We start from the raw sequence: 21,428 nt of genomic DNA, 5'->3' as shown, positions 1-21,428 counted from the left end.
CCCCGTAGATGCATGCCTTATTCCAACTATTATACCACAGTATACGATACAGATGTTTGAATATTCTCGAATGTGGCTTACACAAGGTTGGACTGCAGCAATGACTATGTTTTACACCCAGTAGGTCTGATATTTGTGCAGCAGAAACCTTTATTTTGGAGGAGAAAGGATGCATTCTTTACATTTATTACGTTCCACGACGCAATCTACTCTGCTTTGGGTATATATAGACTTTGTAATATTAGAGAGTTTTAGATCATATGGTGTTACTCTGTATCGTTTCACCTAACTCGGGGGACACTTCTACTGTGTATTTTCAGCATGTTAGATTTATGTGACCTGTGGAATAGTTAAGATGTGCAATACTTGGGCCATTGATAACTGAGCAGCCTGTGGCTTACTTCTGTTTTCCAATGCCTGACCATCAAAGACTGATGTAGCCTCTTGGTTAGTTTTGTTGTCTAATGCTTGAGCCCCTAGATGTGCAGAAACCAATAGATAACTCTAATCACAAAAGCCTAACTAGTCTGAACTCTATGTAAACTGTGATAGTTCTTCTACTAAATAGTACATCTGTTAAATTGTTCCTAATATGTTTGCTTCAGAGGTGGCTGGAGGTACGTTAGGGCTTACCTTTCCCCAATTTCTTAGGCATAAAGTGAAAAGAAATCAAGTCAAAACAGAGCAAACTACCTGGTTACATCGCAGAATAGGAAGGTAAAAATTGGCAACACAATAGTCTAAGTAGAAAAATATTATATTTGATTAACTTTATTACAATGAACACTGAGGCTCGAACGATTCCACCAAAGCAAAGGAAAAAGGGAACAAATGCAGGAATCAATGACCCCAAATGAATTGCCTTACCTACATTCTAGCAATTAAAAAAGAAAATCAGTGAAAGCTCAGCAGAGGCTGAACCCCCCCCCCCTCCCCCGCCCCCTCCACCCCCCAAAGCAGAGTTACAGTTATATACACACCCATACAAATAAAACCATAAATAAATACTTTGCAATGTTATAAATAGTAAAAAAATAAATATATAAATACGTAATGGGCAGTTGTGATTTACTGCATATGATCCCTGGTTTCTCTGTAAATAAATAGAGGTCCGAATCGGGAAACTTGAGGCTATACGCTTTGATAAGAGGCCCAGAGGGGGATCGGAAACTGAACAAGATACTTCACTAAACTCAAAAAAATGAGTCTACAAAGTGATGCTTCCGTGAACTCTGCACTACAATACTTCCTGAAATAATCTTTGGATCTTTGATTCCAGGCACTTCTGAATTCTGTGAAACAAAACTGACTGAAATAGAAATTACATCCAGGTTTATTTTATCTACGTTCTCAGAAATTTGAGTTTATGTATCTCTAGCGGAGACCTATAAGTCCCTGAGAACTTTGCCTTCCTCCTCTTCCTCGCTGTCAGTTACATTGACCTGCTGGATGCGAGATGGTGCAGCGGTGGGGGCTGAGAAGACATTCTCCAGAGCCACAATATCTAGCTGGGGCATAGAGTTAAGGTAGTCTTCCCCACTGTGGCTGTTGTAGTAGGACATTCCTTCCAGACTCTCACAGCTACGAGAGTCCTCGCTCTGAGGACGCTCATCACCATACTCTCGGAAAGAATAATCACGGTTCAAGGCTGAAAACATGGCTTCATGTTTCTGGTAGCGATCTTCATAGAAGCCCAGACATTCTGGCACTGGGTTTGCAAAATCTCCATAGCCAAAAGGTGGCCGGCTGTAAGGACAGGTGCTGAGGACAAGAGATAAATGAAGGCAAAATACATTAGCACAGTTATCATTTTGGACTTATGCTTTATCTACAGTCATTTATAAAGCCCAATCGGTATGAATTGAATTATAAAACTTGTCTAGGACAGGTGCAAATGGGCTCAACTGTGGTGGTTGAGGCCTTTTACTACTGATGTCCCAGGGCCCGACCTTCTTTGGATCCTGAGGAACTGGGCCAATTACCCCTCTTGCACTTGACTCTCAATTGTAGCCGCGGACGAGCAGTCAAAGGCTTTCTCGGGGGGGGGGGGGGGGGGGGGGGGTAGGGGGAGTGTAGATACAGGTTAGTGAACACAATTCAAAACTCAAGGGTCAATAAATCAATGCCCAGTCAAATACTTGTTTTTATATTAAAAGTATTTCATTTCTAACTCTATGCATTCAAAGAAGTACTATGACATTCCTAAGTAATACCACAATCCCCATGAGGTTGATAGAGAGTCATGTTATTCTGAAATTTGTAGGGGTGCATCATAATCCCGTTAGTCCACACCCATATATATTTTGGGTTGAACTAAGTTTTTAATCATTAGAAAATGTGGTTGTAATAACGAATAATGTGTGTATAATGTTAGAAAATGAGTTCATGTTAGTAGGAAAATGTAAAACGACGTTTAAAAGTAACTGCTTATTGCAGTAGTTTTGTGAATCATTTGTGTGTAATGTAATGCATTATATTTAAACGTGCACTATGAAGTCTGCATGTGTAGACCTAATTAATTGTGCCTTAAAGTAGAGAAATGTAATGCTTATAATCACAAGATTTTAAATGGTAGGTTTGATGTGTAAAGACCTGAAGTGAAAATTTCGTTTTGTAACGGAAAGGCCGGTTTGTGGTTTCCTATGTTAGCAAAATCAAGTAGGCAAAATAAAGAGCCTTCCTTAGGAAGGCTCTCAGTTGAATGTAGTCAGCAGATTTTATGTGCAAGTTTGATTTCTTCACATGCTTTCCGTTGCAGGTGTAAGGACATATTCCTCATTAGCTAGACTGATGCTGTTTGTTTTAGGAGTTAGGTATGGAGGAGACCTGCTACAAAGTTGCAGTGGAATTTGATAATTGGAAACTCGCTGGAGAAGCCTGGGACCCAAGGACAACTCAAACGTTCTTGGACGAAGCACAAGTTGTGGAAAGTTACCTGCCGAAGATTTCCATTTCGGGCGTGTACTTTGAGTTGACTGTTTTGTATTTTGTATTTTGCATTAGGGACAGTGCCCCGAGGGAGGAGAGGCAGATGAGGGAAGAGAGGCAGATGGGGCAGAGAGGGCTGATGAGAGCAGAGGGCCATTAGGAGGGTAAGAGAAGGGATCAACTCTAGGATGAAGACTTGGATAGTTTCTGACCTATTCCAAAGTGAATGTAGGAAGTCGTCACAAGCGGACACCTTTTTTCCTAGACTTTGCCTGCAGGATGTTATGTAGGGATGTCACCTTAGTGTTAGAGTAGGGGCAGAATTAACCAATTAATTTTCTTTTTCTGTAAACTGATGAAGGCACCGAATTGGGTTAATCCGTAGAATGAATTTTGTACTAGTGCCTATGTATTTTTTCAACCTCGTTATGAGGTACTTATATGTTCAGTTATTTTTGGCTGTGAGGCATAGTCAAGTGTTCCTTCCTGAGTCTGAGTTAATATATTCTTTTGTTAGAGGTGATTGTATTGGTTTTCCCCCCTTTACACTTCTCAGCAGATAAAAACGTCCAGTAGACCGAAGAGCCTTATGAATGGTAAAATATGATAAAATGAGATAAGGATCAGGTGTAATCAAGGTCAGGGCTCTAGTGTTCAACTGGCAAATCCCTGTCCCACCCTCTTCCTTGTAATGTAGTTGGGGATAGTCCACATTCAATGGTGGCCACATCCAGGGAATACTTACTAGTAGGCCTTTCTCAAGAGTTCGCTCTGACTCTTGAGAAATAATCAATTGTGTCTTAGGTGCCACAGCACCTTTAGTGGTGAGTCCCCCGGGCCCGACAGGCTGGTATCAGGTCTTACCCACTCAAGCAGCAATGAAGTATTCAAAGTGTGTTCCGACCGCAGGACCTGCAATGCTTAAGTCCTGCTTGGTTGAGTCAGTCTGCACGTGGGAAGGGCAGCAGCACCCGACAGGCTCAGGATCTCTTCTGAGCGGTGCAGCCAGTAACAACAGGGATCGGAGGTTCTCCAGGCTTTGGTTGGTGCAGTAACTTCAGCCTTTTCCAACATGGTTTAGGAGGTTGATCTTCATGCTCCCAACTGAGTTTCAGCGACAGAGCAAAGTCCTCTGGAGTCCAAAGGGCAGGTGAGGGGGTACGTCTCAGTGCTTAATTCAGACCTGCAAGTCACAACTTCAGTTTTTCCAGGCAATGGCCTGCACTTCATAAGAAAACAAGTTACTTACCTGTAACTTTGGTTCTCCAGTATTGGTAACTTTCATAGATTCCCATAGCTTGTATCATTCTCCGTCGGCGGAATGGGAGCCTCAGTAAATAAAAAATAACATAGCAGTAGGTACAAAAGAGAAAGAAAGGCCTAGGCCTCATCTCATTTTGTAGCACATCCACCTCTTTTTGCAAAAGAGACCAAAATCATGTAACAACCAATCAGATTAGCCTTGCCTCATAGAACCTTCCCTAGGGAGCCTCAGATTTTCGTAGCCGTTGTGTAACAGTAACCAAATATGCTGAAGGCTGAGCTTTCCCAGGGGAGGAGGGTGGGCGCATGGGAATCTATGAAAGTTACCAATACTGGAGAACCAAAGTTACAGGTAATTAACTTGTTTTCTTACTCCAGTATTGGAACTTTCATAGATTCCCATAGCTTGTATCAGAGTAGCTAGCAGTTAGCAACAAAGCACATTTTGTGAAATAAATACCGGAATAACACTGTCTCCATATTTTCATACGAAATAAACAGACATTGAAACATTAGTCAGTAAACATTACCAGATACAAAATGTGCAATAATAGGAAGGAGGGATAGAAGGGAAAGCTCACCGCTTACTGGAAGAGGTTCCTCAGCACTGCTTGTCCCACTGCTGCCTCACTCCGTGTGGAAGAATCCAAGCAGTAGTGCTTTGTGAAAGTATGGGCACTGCTCCATGTAGCTGCCCTACAAATATCCTTGATAGGAACTCCAGCGAAAAGAGCAGTCGACGATGAAACTGTTCTTGTGGAGTGAGCCCGGACACGTCCTTCTAGTGGCTTACCCGCCGCTTGGTGAAAGTAGTGAATTGCGCTGGCAATCAAACGGGAAATCCCTTGCTTCGAAAGAGTAAATCCTTTTCGAGGAGCACTAAAAGCGACAAAGAGTTGAGTAGATTTCCTGTAATCCTTGGTGCGCTGAACTAGAATTTCAAACACCTCTGGACATCCAAGGAATGAAGAGACCTTTCTGCTGGAGTCGTAGGTCGAGGGAAAAAAGATTTTAGAATGATCGACTCATTCAAATTGAAATCCAAGGAACCTTTGGAATAAATTTCAGATTTGTTCTTAGAATCAGAGTGTCCTCTTTGAACTGTAAAAAAGGTTCCTTAATGGTGAGAGCTTGAAGTTCTCCAACTCTCCTGGCTGACGTTAAGGCCAAAAGGAGAGCCACCTTCCATGACAGAAACTTAAGATCTGCTCTACGAATAGGCTCAAACGGAGGTCTCATGAGTTGAGCAAAAACCAAATTGAGATGCCACATGGGAGGCAGAGGTCAAACTAAAGGGAAAACCCTAAAGAGTCCTTTCAGAAATAGTTTGACAATTCTTGCAGACCAGAGGGAAGGGCCAGAGGCCATCCGTCTGAATCTCGATATAGCCACCAGGTGTACCTTGATAGAAGAATGGTCGAGACCTGACTTTGGCAGAGACAGAATGTAAGGTCATATTTGATGAGGAGCAGAAGAGAAAGGATGAATGTTTTCCCAGTGGCACCACAAACATCATTTTGAATGATAGGTTTTATTTGTACTTGGTGCACGGGCTTGAGCTAAAACCTCTTCACATTCCTGAGAGATATCTAAATTCTGAAACTCTCGGTGTTCAGGAGCCACGCTGTCAACTGCAGTGAGCTCGGATCCGGATGTACCACTTGGCCCTGGGACATCGTCAATAGAGAAGGAATGGGTTGCAGGTGAACCGGCTGATCTTGAGAGAGTAGGAGAAGCTCCTTGAACTAGAACTAACGGAGCCACGCTGTTGCTATTAGAATCATTGTGCAGGGTTCCATTTTGAGTTTCCTGAGTAATCTTGGAATCAGGGCAATTGGAGGAAAGGCGTATACAAATGCGCCTGACCAGGCCATCGAAAAAACATTCCCCAACGACCCTCAATGGTGATCCCTGTTTGCGTAAAAGTGGAATTTCCTGTATTCTGGGGTAGTGAACAGGTCTATGGACGGAGTGCCCCAACGATTGAAAATACTGTCGAGAGTGCCTTGGTCCAGTTCCCTATCATGACAGACTGACTTCAGACGACTCAAAGTATCTGCTGTCGTGTTGAGGGTACCTGGAAGATGTTCTGCCGAAAGAGTGACGTGGTGAAGAATTGCCCATTCCCAAATGTCTTGGGCCTCCTCGGAAAGAAGTTGAGACCTCGTTCCACCTTGTTTGTTCACATAGTGCATGGCCTTCGTGTTGTCTGTATGGACCAGGGCGGTGGAGTTCCGAATCCTCGGAAGGAAAGCCTGTAAAGCCGGACGAATCAACTTGAGCTCCAGAAGATTGATGTGGAGAGTGCGTTGTTCGGGTTTCCAGTGATGGCTTACTCTAGAGAGGCGTCCGTGGTCAGTATCAAGGGAGCTGGAGCAACGGTGAAAGTGAGACCATTTGAGATATTGTCTTTGATTGTCCACCAGCTGACAGTCTCTTTCATCAGAGGAGTAACGATTATCTTGTTGTCGAATGAGCCTTCCGCCTGGCACCATTGCATGTCCAGTTGTTCCTGTAATGGGCGCATACCAAGTCTGCAATGCAGAATTAAGGGAATGCAAGATGAAATTGATCCTAGGAGAGATTTGTATGGGCGGACAGACAGGGACCGTCTTCTTTGCAACTGACAGGCGGAAAAAAACTGGCTTTTCAGTCTTTCTTCTGATGGAAAGCCTTGCAACAAGTTGTGTCCGGAATGGCCCCCAGAAACTTGGCCTACCTGGAGGGAAGAAGGACTGACTTGAAGACCCAGATGAGTGAAAAACTGAATGCAACTTTCGACTGCACTTGTAGTTGCTTGAGAAGATGGAACTTTTATCAACCAATCGACTAGGTAGGGAAAAACCTGCAGTGACTGTTTTCGGAGAAACGCTCCAAATGGGGCCAATACCTTCGTGAATATCCACGGTGCGGATCTGAGTCCGAAAGGCAGGACCTTGAACTGAAAGTGGCTCTTGGCTACTGTGAAGCGTAGAAATCTCCTGTGGGCTGGGTGGATAGAATCATGGAAGTATGCGTCCTCGAGATCCAGAGTTGCCATGTAATCGCCTGGATTCAGAAGACGCAAGATGTCCTGAAGGGATACCATCCGAAACAAGAGTTTTATGAGATAGGTGTTGAGCTCCCTCAAGTCTAAGATTGGGCACCATTTTTCTTCTGTCTTGCGAACCAGGAAAAACCGGTAATAGAACCCTTTGCCTCATTGGGATAGAGGTACTGTTCTATCGCTCCTTTGATGAGCAGTTGATGAGCTTCGAGACGTAGAAGGTGTAGGTGTTTTGATTCAGTGGCGCGAGGGACTCTTGAAGGTGGGAGGTGTTGAAACTCTAGCGTGTGGCCAAACCGGATGATATTGAGGACCCACCGATCTGATGTTATGATCTCCCAGCTGCGGAGGCATTGTGATATACTGCCCCCCCACTGATGTTACAGGGGGTGAAGGTACAGTAGACAGAGCCGGGAAGCCTCTATTGGCGTTTAGAGGAATCCCTCCCCTGACGCCCGTGTCGTCCTCTTGAAGGCTGGCGAGAGAAAGACGCCGATTGGCCCTGGCGTTGAGGGTACTGGGGTTTGTATGAATGTGAAGACTGTGACTAGGAGGAGTAGCGCTGCTGTTGGTATCCTCCTCTATTCGTAGAAAAACCTTTCCCTCTTGCACCACGGAAAGGCACTTTGTGGTATTGCAAAGTCCCAGGAGACCTTGCCGTTTCTGTGTCTTTCTTGATATCCTGCAGCGCGTTGTCCACATGCTTTCCAAAAAGATCTTATTTTGAACCTCCGGGCGAAACCCGGTGTCCCAAAGCCAACCGTGCCGTCTTAGAACAGCCGAACCCGCCAATGCGCGGAAAGCAGTAGTGGCAATGTCCATAGCGCAATCGATGATCTCTGAAGAAGACCGCTCTCCTTCCTCCAGGATCTTCTTTGCGTCAGCCTTGGAACCGTCTGGCAGCTGATTCATAAATGGTGATAAATCGCACCACATTTGGCGAGCATATTGTCCCAAAATGGCTAGTGCATTCGCAGCCCTAACAAGGAGGCTGGACATAGAGGAAAACGTCTTTCCTACATTATCTAGACACCTACCCTCCTTATCCAGTGGTGTGGAAAGGGGCGCCAATGGAGTTTTTGACTTCCTTTGAGCCGCCTGAGAGATGACAGAGCCCGGCTTTGGTTGACCAACCAGGCAAGTGGGGCCATCTTCTGGAGCCTTGTATTTCATCTCCAGTCGCGGAAGAACAGGGATGACAGTAGCTGGAGACTGCATCACCTTTATTCCCTCACTCCACACATGTTCCACAATCGGGCTAGAACGGACAGATTTTTTGTAAGGCTCCTTAAAATCATAAAGAAAGCATTCCGATTCTACAGTTGGAATGGGAAGATCAAACCATTTGGAAGCCCTCTCAATCAGATTATGGAAACCTCTGATGCATGCTGGATGAGAATCTATAGGATCCGGCGATGGTGAAGGGGGATCCGGAATGACATATTCGTCCCATTCCCTATCTGGATTCGGGACCTGTTCCACATTCTGATGAACATCAGATGAATCATCATCATCATGCACAGTGACAACATTCTGGCGACCTTCTGTTGGCTCCGGAGGTTGAGAAAATTGAGTAGCTGCTGTGGCCGAAGAATAGGTTGGAGGTGGCGGAGGAGGCGCTTGCATTGATTGTTATTCAGAGGTTTGTGATGGAAATCTCCTCTTATAATCTAACAACATGATTTGTAAGTCACTTAGAAGTGAAGACGGCATGGCCACCATACCCTGTTGCGGTTGTTCTTCAGGTCTCTCTTGTGGAAGGTATTGCTGTAGTTCCATGTAATAGTCCTCAGAATCCGTGTCCTGGTATTTTACTTGAAGTTGGGATGGACTGTGTGCATCCCCATAAGGACCCTCATCTTCCTCTGAAAATTCCTCATCCAAGAGCAATGCTGGAGGTAATGGTGCCACTCTACGAGGAGATGTCATTTCTGGTGTTAAATGACGTCTTTTTATTGAAATTTGAACTTTCTGTATCGTCGACGAGGTCGTTGTCGAAGGAATCGTCGACGGAGAGTGGATTTTCGACGACGATGGATTGATCGTCGACGGTAGCGTCGACGAGCTTGACGTCAGTACCATTGTAGATGGCGACGTCGTCTTAGTCGTCGACACCATCGTTGGCATCATCATCATCGACGTTGTGGTGGTAGAACATCTGAGGCTCTCTCGGCAAGGTTCTATGGGGTGAGGCTAATCTGATTGGTTGTTACCTGCTTTTGGTCTCTTTTGCAAAAAGAGGTGGATATACTACAAAATGAGATGAGGCCTGTCTTTCTCTTTTGTACCTACTGCTATGTTATATTTTATTTACCGAGGCTCCCATTCCGACGACGGGGAATGTTACAAGCTATGGAAATCTATGAAAGTTCCAATACAGGAGTAATACTAGGTACTGGTAGCCCTTCCTGGCATACAGGTTTGATGTGGTAATCGCTGGTAAGGCATCAACCTTTTCTGTACAGGCACTTATGACATAGCGACCCCTCCTGGCATACCGGGTCACCGTTAAGGTGCACAAAAGTCTTGGTGCTTTGTTGGCAGCAATCACTTATTTCTACGGTGGCCCCTCCTCGCATACGGCGCTATGTGCTTCATGCTCCCTGCATGGCACTTGATTCTTGGGTTAGTCTACAGAAGCACTCTCCTGGCAATAAGGGTTACTGTTTCAATCCTGCACACGGGCAAGGACCCGTTCAGTGCACAACCGTCTTCTCACACCTCGCACCAGGAATCCTCTCTCCAGGCTCCCCACCTGACTTTGCTTCCTCCAACACTCTCCTGTTCCTCACAGGAAACACTGGTCTTCACAAGCAGGCAGGTAGGTGCTGGTGCTCCAGTCTCAAGGACAAGTGGTCTTGATTTCCTTGGGTGATATTCCCTCACCTAGCAGAGAGACAAGCATGCCCTGTCCCCAGTCCTGCTCACAGGCAGAAGTCCTGAAGAGTTTCCTCTCCTCTCACAGCCCGTCTGGCTACTTGGCAGATTACAAATTTTGGGGTCTCAACCTGCCATTATAATAGTTTATTTCCAGACACCAAAAGGGATTTAGGGTATTGGGTTTTTGAAATTTGTTGCTGGGGTTCCGTTTCCTTTAAAGTGTACACTTTTGTTCTGACCGACTTTTTCGGCCCTCCTTTGAGGGAGGATGATTGCATATGACTCTAGTCTATTATCATTCTAGTGCAGGGATTAGAACCACAGACAGGGCCTATTCATCAGGCACAGTAATGCACTTTCGTACCCTTTTCCTTAGATCAGGGCTTATAAACTTACGTTAGGGGATAGATTCATTAGTATTAGTGATAATCCGTCCTTTTGCAAGAGTGTTAGTATACCTTCTATGGAGCTATGCTTATTTCGGGCCTTGTAGGCCTCAAACGGGAGAGACTCCATCTTGCTTTCTGCCCCGGCAGCTTGAGAGGCTTCTAGGTCAAGTGTAATGTTTTAGTTTCGAAGTGTTGTTCGCTTGGAGAGAACTGGCTCAGGCTGGTCCTTATCGAAAGACTGTATTTTTCTCCATTCCGAAGACACAACATCAGGCCGGCCGGCTGGGAACGTGTCCTTGGTACGGGGAGGTACAAGAATTTGGGGGGCGGCAGGTTACTGGCCGTAACTTTCCATGAAAGGACAAGCTTCCATATTAGCGGAAGTATGAGGCAGCGAGTCAGTCAGTCTGTAGGCGGCAGCTAGCCGTTAGCATCAATGCCCGTAATTATTTCCAGGCGGACAGTCGCCATTTTGAAGTCTGAGAAAGATCATGAAGCTGATACTCTCTTAGAAAGATTGAAGAGAAGAGAGAATTAGCGCAGATCGGCCAGAGAGAAAGAGAGAGACGGAAGCCAATAAAAGAAAGGTTCCAGTGACTTGGAGGAAAGCAGAGAAGATAGAGCATAGCGGTGCAGACGTGTACTCGTGACTGCTGAGGTGTGATTCTAAGACGAGCCAAGGCACAGACGAGAAGGGAACCTAGATGACTGCCGAGCCCCGACTTCGTGTCCATAAGGTGACGTCCACCCCTTATTCATAGTGTGCACATTCTAACCTTTCACTTTTCTTTGCAGGATATATGTTATAGTATAGTATTGTGTTTTTATGATTATTGTAATAAAATACCCCAGTTCTTAGTGAACCAACATGTGCCTCGTATTCTTGTTCAATCAGGGTAACCTGTTCTTCTAGTCAGGCATTGTTTTCATGAACTGAGGTAATTCCCGGTCAGGTAAGAGGTGACTGAGTAATGAGGGAGAGAGGGACCCCTTAATGCATAGAATACCGGATACATGCTTTAATCTGGCAAGTTATGATAATTCCTGTTATTGTAGTATCATATCCCGAGTAGCCAATGAGAGATTCCTTCCAAAGGTATTCATAGGAGAGTGATCGTCGTTGGTAAGCGGCGTTAATGAGAACACTGGGGGGGACACCAGTGCTTAGGTCCGCCGGATTGCGGATCGGGCTGTGAGTTAGAGAACACTGGGGGGACACCAGTGCTTAGGTCCGCCGGATTGTGGGCCGGGCTGTGAGGAAGAGAGCACTAGGGCTGCAGACCAGTGCGTAGGCACGCAGGATTGCATAGGTGCCGAGCGAGCACTGACTGTGGTCAGTGTGTAATGGTAAGTAATCAGAACTGCCCTAGGGTAGACTAGTCTGGGCCTAAATTGCCGTGAGACTAACTGGTATGAGTGGGATATATAGAAAACCTATGTGTGTATATTGCTATTTCCCCATCCTTAGGTACCAGATATATATATATATACCTATATACCTATTGTAAATACGTCCTAAGGAGGGAGGTGATTACGTTCCGACTGGGTTGGAGGTGCTCTAAGGAGCTGATCCCATCTGGTTCGAGAATCCGGTCGTTACATCTGGCGTCACAAACTGTTTACGAAGCCTGTGTGCGCTGTATTGTTTTCATCTTGTTGTTTGCGCTCGGCTCGTACGTATTTTCTTTTGTATATTATTTTGTTTATAGTTGTGTATATCTTTTTTGTGTGCTAAAATGTTTTCGCGCAAATCAACATCTACCTTTAAATTGCCTGTTGAAATTCCCGGCTGGGAATCAACGCCTTACGAGGCTTTGGCCCGTGAGTGGGCCGATTCTACTGGTTTGAGTGAGAATTGGACTTCTTGTTTGGAGCAGGCGGAGCCTGCTGATGTGGTTTATTGCTTGCAGAAGGCACCGGTAGTGAAGGGTGATGAGCTTCCTATTTTAGGTCGCAGAGGTTGGATTGTTTTACCTGCATACAGAATTCTTCATGAGAAATTTGTGAAATTACAGCAACGATTTGTGGACATGGAGGAAAAGTTTGTTGAGGTGCAAAATGCGCATACTCTTTTGCGATGTCAGAATAAATTGCTTGCCGACAAACTTGAAACTTATCAGACTATAGCCGAAAGGGCTGCTGTTCGCATTGCGAAATATAAGTATAAACACCGTCGTGGTCGTGTTTGTAAACGGAAGGTACGTCTGGTCGTGGCGAAAGCCGGACTGGATTGGAACCCCGACGAGTGGGATGGTAATATCTGGGACTCAAATGATTCTGGCTCCTCGGCTGAGGAGACTGATCGGCGCGAGTCTTCTCGCTCCGGATGTAATTGTAAATCTACTTCTTGTGACAATGATGATGATTCTGGCGGCCGTGGTCGCTCTTCCCATTCTGATGACGTATCTCGTCCTGATTGTTCTTCTAAATCTATGGATCGGGCTTCTTCGGATGCTCGTCCAGAGGTTTCTGCACACCCGGTTTTTTGACGCAAATTACAACAAGCTCCTGGTAATCCGAATGGTATTGCTTTAGATAGCTTGGAGGACTTTACTCAACAAGAAGTTAGTGACATTTTGCAACGATTTCGACAACGGCCTGGTGAGGCCTTACTTACGTGGATGGTGCGCCTTTATGAATTGGGCGCTGCAGGTATCATGTTAGATGCAGGAGATGCCTTGAAATTTTGCTCTTTCAATTCCGATTCTACTGTTCAAGATCATTTTCGAAATTTTAATGGTGTTGGCCAAATTAGTCTACTCCAGCTAGCGACTGATGGCTGTAACCATAAATATCCTGCTGAATCTGACTGGCCTGTTGATGACAAGCCGTGGTATACTTTGCGCGATGCGGCGCAACGATTGAAAGAGGAGGTGATAAAAACTGCGATTTTTCTCAGTACTGCTGACAGGTTGTTGGATGGTTTATTGACATCTTCTGTGCGGAATCGCATTATCCGTTCTTCTCCTGTTGCTTATAAGCAGGTTATGATGACTTTATTGATTAATCAAACTGGCAATCCTCTATCTATGGTGCTTGAATCTGTTCGTCAGCTTGGTGAGTTGGGTGACTGGTTTAAACCTGAGAGACAGTCTAGACCGGAGGGTCGTACTGCCGGAGATTATAAGTACACTAGACGTGATCTGTTTCTTGCCCTATTAGCTGATGGTGTGAAAAAGGAAGACATTGATTGTGAACCTAATAATCGCTTGTGGGACATGTTTCACAAGCGTGGTCTGGATCGTAAGGAGGGTGCCCGACGTGTACGTAAGAATGATTGTGATCGTGGGTGCTCTGATGACATTGATGATGATAAGCGTCGTGTTGATTCTGATCGTCGTGCTGATCGGCGTTATGAACGTGATGTGTCCCCTCGTCGTGAGAAGGAGAGGGGGAGAGAGGGGGAAAAAGAAAGGGGGAGAGATGATCGTGGCTACAACAGATATAGAGATGAGAGGGATCAGTCCCCTGAGTTGAGGAGGAGGGAGGATCGGCACAGGCTTTCCGATCGTAATTCACAGTACTATGCAGATGACAAGAATCCATTTCGTAAGGGAGATGGATATGAACAAGATATTTTGATACCCAAGAAACATGAGAGCATTTATCCTGATTTGTCCTGGTTGACAGAACGCAGTAAGAATGACTAGGAAATAGGTCAAGCTCCAGTACGCAGGTGGGCTCATAAAGACAATAGACCCTATGTAGATATTGAAATTTTTTGGAAACATCGTAATATCCAAAGGGCCCGAGCATTGGTAGATACAGGAGCGGAGGCCACTCTAATTCATGGTAAATCAAAAAAATTCAAAGGTCAATTTTTCACAATTACTGGTTTAGGTGGAAAGGAAACTCCCGCAGTGCAAACTACACTTGAAATGAGAATAGGTAGAATTCCCCGAAGAGAATATTCTGTATTAGTTGTACCACTCTTGGAATACATAATTGGAATTGACATTTTAAAAGGAATGATTTTGCATTTAGATGACGGTTGTTATCAATTTGGAACTAAACACTACATATCGTCCAGACCCGTACGGGTTGGTCGTTTACGAATGCCCCCCATAAAAATCCCTCAGGCTACAAAAGTTGTTTCTCAGAAGCAATATCGTATTCCAGGTGGCCATGAAGAGATTAGTGCCACTATTCAGGATTTGGTTGATGCAGGAGTTATAACTCCGGTTACTTCTGCTTGGAATAATCCCGTTTGGCCGGTGCGCAAGAGTGATAATTCTTGGCGCATGACTGTTGATTATCGCAAGCTGAACAAACATACACCCCCTTTGACTGTTGCGGTACCAGACATTATTACCTTAATTGAAAGAATCCAAAAGCATCCAGGTACATGGTATGCGTCCATTGATATTGCTAATGCTTTCTTTTAAATTCCGATTGCCCCTGAGTGTCAGGAACAATTCAGTTTTACATGGAATGGACGTCAAATGACGTTTAGAAGTCTTCCCCAAGGCTATGTACATAGTCCTACGATCTGTCACTGGCTGGTGGCGGAACATTTGTCCGAAGTATCTGTACACCCGCAAATTCAGGTATGTCACTATATTGATGATATTTTGGTTCAAGGCGAAACTCAAGATCAAGTTCAGACCCAATTAGACCAAATCCTTGAGTGCTTACGTGAAAAAGGTTGGGAAATTAATCCTGATAAGCTACAAGGTCCATCCCAGAATGTAAAGTTTTTAGGTATCAATTGGCATGAAGGTCACAGAGAGGTGATCCCGCAGGTTAAACAAAAAGTTTTAGATTTTGCAGTACCAAGGAATCGGAAGGAAGCCCAGAGCTTCATTGGCTTGTTCGGTTTTTGGCGTCAACATATTCCACATTTGAGTCAGATACTGGCTCCTTTATATCGAGTCACTCGCAAAAAGAACGTGTTTGAATGGGGTGAACCACAACAGAATGCGTTTAATCTGGCAAAGGAAGCAATTCAGTATGCTTTGGATCTGTGGCCCGTGTGCGAGGGTGATGTGGATTTGAATGTGTCCGTGCAAGATCTTTATGCTAATTGGAGTCTGTGGCAAAAGCAAGGCAGACAAAAAGTGCCATTAGGTTTTTGGACTAAAAAGTTACCTGAGGCTGGTGAGCGTTATACACCTTTAGAGAAACAGTTGCTTGCATGCTATTGGGCTCTGGTGGATACCGAGCAATTGACTTTAGGTCATGATGTGATTTTGAGACCTGAAATTCCTATTATGCAGTGGGTTTTGAGTGCGCCGAAAACTCATCGAATTGGACATGCTCAAGAGGCGAGTGTGATTAAGTGGAAATGGTACATTCAGGACAGGGCACGTGTGGGTCCGAAAGGTGTGGCAGCATTACATGAGCAAGTGGCGCTGCCGCCATCGAATGAGACTGGGAGTGATTGCTCCGTACCTGTAGTACAGGAATCTCCTGTCAAGTGGGGTAAGCCATTTGATGATTTGTCCGCGGAGGACAGAAAACATGTGTGGTTTACGGATGGTTCAGCGAGGTTCATTGGAGAGAAACGGCATTGAAAGGCAGTGTCCTATAACCCAATCACACAGAAATTGTTGAGTACAACTGGTGAAGGAAAGAGTAGTCAATTTGCTGAGTTATATGCAGTTTACCAAGTTTTGAAACAGGAATTACCTGGCACATGTCATATTTTCACTGATTCCTGGTCCACAGCTAATGGACTGGCGGTGTGGTTACCAACTTGGCATTCTCATAATTGGGAATTGCATTCGAAGGAACTGCGGGGAAAAGAATTATGGCAAGAAATTTGGGAAATGCTCCCACAGAGTACTGTGACAATCTTTCATGTGGATGCTCATACCCCGATAGACTCCCTTGACAAATTCTTTCATAACATTGCAGATGAAAAATCTAAAATTGCTGAGGCAGTGGTGAACATGCAAGATTCTGATTTGGCGGGATTGGCGAAATGGGCTCACCAGAAAGCAGGACATTTTGGAGAGAGAGCCACTAGCAGGTGGGCCGCCGATCGAGGAATTTATATTCCTTTAAATTTCATCAAAGATACTATTCTGCATTGTCCTATATGTCAACATTCTAGACAACGAAAAGTACCACAAATTGTTAAAGGCCATTTACATCGAGGAAAATTGCCCGCTCAAATTTGGCAAATTGATTATATTGGTCCGCTCCCTATGAGCAAAAATTGTCAATATGTTTGTACAATTGTCGATACTTACAGTGGCCTTTTAGTGGCCTTTCCCTGCAAACAAGCCACCCAAGTGAATACCATTAAAACATTGGAATTAATCATGTTATATTATGGCACTCCATTTCAAATTCAATCTGATAATGCATCCCACTTTCGTGGAAGATTGGTACAGGAATTTTGTGTGGAAAATAATATTAAATGGGTGTTTCATATTCCATATTATCCACAGGCATCAGGCCTTATTGAAAGAATGAATGGTTTGCTTAAAGAACAATTGCGAAAATTAACTGATAATAAGTACAAGAATTGGAGAGATCATTTGTTTCAAGCATTATTGATTCTGAACAATCGTCCCTTTTTGAATGCTGAGTCTCCTTTAATGCGTCTGTTTCCCCCAAATGTTGATGCGAAACCCAACACCATTGGCAATACTGTAATGTACTGGGAAATTTCCCCCGGAGCCCTGGCTCCTTGCAGAGCAACCCCAGGTTCCGCAGGCTTGGACCTGCATGCCATGAATGATACTGTACTTAAGAGTAAAGACCGAATCATTATTGAGACAGGCGTTGGTGTCTGTACACCAGCTGGAAGTTTTGGACTGATTGCCCCTAGATCGGGCCTTGCCTTAAAAGGCGTTCAAGTACTCGGAGGAGTGATTGACAGTGATTATCAGGGAGAGATTAAGGTCCTCCTGCTGAATAGCAGTGAGGTTGATTTATCAATTCAAAAGACTGACCGAGTTGCTCAATTGCTAATTATGCCTGTTTTCAGTGGTGAGATTCAGAAAGGCACTGCCCCAACATTGCTAACTGTACGAGGACAAAAAGGCTTTGTCTCTACGGACAATCCTGGAGCGAGAATATGGGTGCAATCGCCTAAAAATCCCCCTGAACAAGCTGAAATCATTGCAACCGGTCATGACAATACCATATTGGTAATGAGACCAGGGAAAGAAGCTGGGAAGCTGTCCCGGCTGATAAATGTTATCTACGAGAATGAATAATGCCTGTATTTGATTTTATTTCAGATCATTCTCTGGACTGCTGCTGCAGGATGTGCCGGCGTTGGACTCCTTTTGGTCTGCTACGTCGGGAGAGGAGGGAACCCACAGACTTTGGTTGATTCGAGAACCCGAGTACCGCGTTCCTTCGCTGCGTGGGATTCATCATCGAACTTTTGGACAACTCTGGCTAAACGAGTTACTAATTCTCTGCATTTCTGCCTGACACCTATGCGTTCAGTAACTGATATTCTAGCGACCTGTTTGGTTGCTGTCCCTGCCTCAATGGAAACCCTGAAGCATATTTTTAATATATCAAATGCCCGACCCAATGTAATTCTCGGCGATTTCGCTGCTCACGAGTATTGCCCTTTATGTACTATTCTTTCAGATTCCATTCCCCCAATTCATTCTCAAATCACTACCTATAATATCACGCAGGGCGACTTGTGTTTTTTCTTGACTTGTGATCCTAATGCAATTACTGAATGTGTAAAGCTTAAACTTAAATCAGCCACTTCTTTTTCGACTCATGAACGAACTTTGTGTTCCCGAAGACCCCCAAAATCATGTACTTCTGTTAAGAATAATATGACCTGTAAAAGTATAGTAGTTGCCCCTAGCCATTACCGTACAATGTTGTTACCTTCTGGTTGGCTATTCTCCTGTGGCAATACCTCATGGCCCTATATTCCCGCAAATATTTCCGGAGGTCCATGTGCCATCACTAGACTGAGTTTATTAATGTTTTCCTCACATCCTAATACTTATTCCCATGTTGTTCGTGATGCCATGATGCTACATGAAGACTGTGATTCTTCCCTACATCTTTATTCTAAATCAGAATATCTTAGTTTAGCTATTTCCATTGTTGGTGTCCCAGCATTGGCCGCTTACAATGCCAAATCGATCGGGAAAATGGCCTGTTGGATGGTCAAATCAATTAATCAAACTTCTACAATTCTATCTGATATGTTATTAGATGCCCAGGGTGAACGCCGTGCGATTCTGCAAAATCGTGCAGCTATCGATTATCTTTTGCTAAAACATGGACATGATTGCTCTGATTTTGAAGGTTACTTTAACTTGTCCGACCACACTAAATCAATTCAAGCCCATATTGACAAACTTCATGACTTGACTGTGGAGGTTAGAAAACACATTGACCAGGGTTGGTTTGACTGGTTATTCAATTGGTTACCTGGCTTACATTCCCTACGACAGATTTTAGGGGGTATTATGATTTCTATTAGTATTTTAGTAGCCATTTGCTGCTTTATTCAGTGCATTCCTTCATTACTTCAATATTGTAGATGCAGCTCGAGGGCTAGATCAGTTAGCTTTGTTTCCTATTATTCTTCCACAGATGTTAGTTCCATATAGCGAATGATTAATAGACTAAAGTCAAGGGTGAAGTGTTCTGACCGACTTTTTCGGCCCTCCTTTGAGGGAGGATGATTGCATATGACTCTAGTCTATTATCATTCTAGTGCAGGGATTAGAACCACAGACAGGGCCTATTCATCAGGCACAGTAATGCACTTTCGTACCCTTTTCCTTAGAATAGGGCTTATAAACTTACGTTAGGGGATAGATTCATTAGTATTAGTGATAATCCATCCTTTTGCAAGAGTGTTAGTATACCTTCTATGGAGTTATGCTTATTTCGGGCCTTGTAGGCCTCAAACGGGAGAGACTCCATCTTGCTTTCTGCCCCGGCAGCTTGAGTGGCTTCTAGGTCAAGTGTAATGTTTTAGTTTCGAAGTGTTGTTCGCTTGGAGAGAACCGGCTCAGGCTGGCCCTTATCAAAAGACTGTATTTTTCTCCATTCCGAAGACACAACATCAGGCCGGCCGGCTGGGAACGTGTCCTTGGTACGGGGAGGTACAAGAATTTGGTGGGCGGCAGGTTACTGGCCGTAACTTTCCATGAAAGGACAAGCTTCCATATTAGCGAAAGTATGAGGCAGCGAGTCAGTCAGTCTGTCTGTAGGCGGCAGCTAGCCGTTAGCATCAATGCCCTTAATTATTTCCAGGCGGACAGTCGCCATTTTGAAGTCCGAGAAAGATCATGAAGCTGATACTCTCTTAGAAAGATTGAAGAGAAGAGAGAAATAGCGCAGATCGGCCAGAGAGAAAGAGAGAGACGGCAGCCAATAAAAGGAAGGTTCCAGTGACTTGGAGGAAAGCAGAGAAGATAGAGCATAGCGGTGCAGACGTGTACTCGTGACTGCTGAGGTGTGATTCTAAGACGAGAAGGGAACCTAGATGACTGCCGAGCCCCGACTTCGTGTCCATAAGGTGACGTCCACCCCTTATTCATAGTGTGCACATTCTAACCTTTCACTTTTCTTTGCAGGATATATGTTATAGTATAGTATTGTGTTTTTATGATTATTGTAATAAAATACCCCAGTTCTTAGTGAACCAACATGTGCCTCGTATTCTTGTTCAAACAGGGTAACCTGTTCTTCTAGTCAGGCATTGTTTTCATGAACGGAAATAATTCCCGGTCAGGTAAGAGGTGACTGAGTAATGAGGGAGAGAGGGACCCCTTAATGCATAGAATACCGGATACATGCTTTAATCTGGCAAGTTATGATAATTCCTGTTATTGTAGTATCATATCCCGAGTAGCCAATGAGAGATTCCTTCCAAAGGTATTCATAGGAGAGTGATCGTCATTGGTAAGCGGCGTTAATGAGAACACTGGGGGGGACACCAGTGCTTAGGTCCGCCGGATTGCGGATCGGGCTGTGAGTTAAAGAACACTGGGGGGGGACACCAGTGCTTAGGTCCGCCGGATTGTGGGCCGGGCTGTGAGGAAGAGAGCACTAGGGCTGCAGACCAGTGCGTAGGCACGCAGGATTTCATAGGTGCCGAGCGAGCACTGACTGTGGTCAGTGTGTAATGGTAAGTAATCAGAACTGCCCTAGGGTAGACTAGTCTGGGCCTAAGTTGGCGTGAGACTAACTGGTATGAGTGGGATATTGTAGAAAACCTATGCGTGTATATTGCTATTTCCCCATCCTTAGGTACCAGATATATATATATATATACCTATATACCTATTGTAAATACGTCCTAAGGAGGGAGGTGATTACGTTCCGACTGGGTTGGAGGTGCTCTAAGGAGCTGATCCCATCTGGTTTGAGAATCCGGTCGTTACAACTTTTTTCTTTTTTCTTACTCTTGAAAGGCTGTCTGGCTCCAATTCTTATAGTCCCACAACACAGGCCATGGGAGTGACTAAAGGTCACACCTGGATGTCAGCCACAGTGATATGTGCATCAAAAGGTTAATCCCAGGCTCCCAGCCCTACTCTTTATGATTCCGTTATATGACCCATCTCCTTCCTGAGATGCGTGCAGGCCCTTTCCCTGTGATATATCACTGAATCAAAGAGCACCTTTCGAAGTGTACAGTGGGAGTCTCTCTCTCTCCCTTCTCAAGTGTGTCCCACCCAGCTCACAGGAATGTATCAATACACAAATCTGTCTGTGGGGATTCCTCTACTCCTCATGTCTTCACCAGGTAGGCCTGGGCTTCCCAAATGGAAACCAGGGTCCTCCATGCAATGTATTATTGCAGGCACACTTGCACTAAGTGTATGGACACAGCACATAAGCTTTCAGTACCATTACTTTCATGCTTTGTGTCCTCACAGACACATATGTTCAGCACATGCATTCACTCTGTGCACTGTTGAGAACTGTAACCATTCTGTGTTGTGCCATGGTGTGCTACTTGCAAACAC

The 21,428-nt window shown here is 44.6% G+C and overlaps 1 protein-coding gene across 1 annotated transcript in view; it reads right to left on the bottom strand.

The window, feature by feature from the left end:
* Positions 1-1,385: 1,385 nt before the first annotated feature.
* Positions 1,386-21,428, bottom strand: part of SOX30 (SRY-box transcription factor 30) — a 620,328-nt gene continuing 600,285 nt past the window's right edge. Inside the window, exon 5 of the mRNA XM_086928803.1 lies at positions 1,386-1,761. Coding sequence (XP_086784929.1) covers positions 1,386-1,761 — 376 coding nt within the window. The remainder of the gene's footprint in view (positions 1,762-21,428) is intronic.

Source organism: Lissotriton vulgaris, chromosome 7 (genome assembly GCF_964263255.1).
Source record: "Lissotriton vulgaris chromosome 7, aLisVul1.2, whole genome shotgun sequence".
Lineage (NCBI taxonomy): Eukaryota > Metazoa > Chordata > Amphibia > Caudata > Salamandridae > Lissotriton > Lissotriton vulgaris.
The sequence above is the reverse complement of the archived record's forward strand: the minus strand, read 5'-3'. Positions and strand labels throughout refer to the sequence as shown.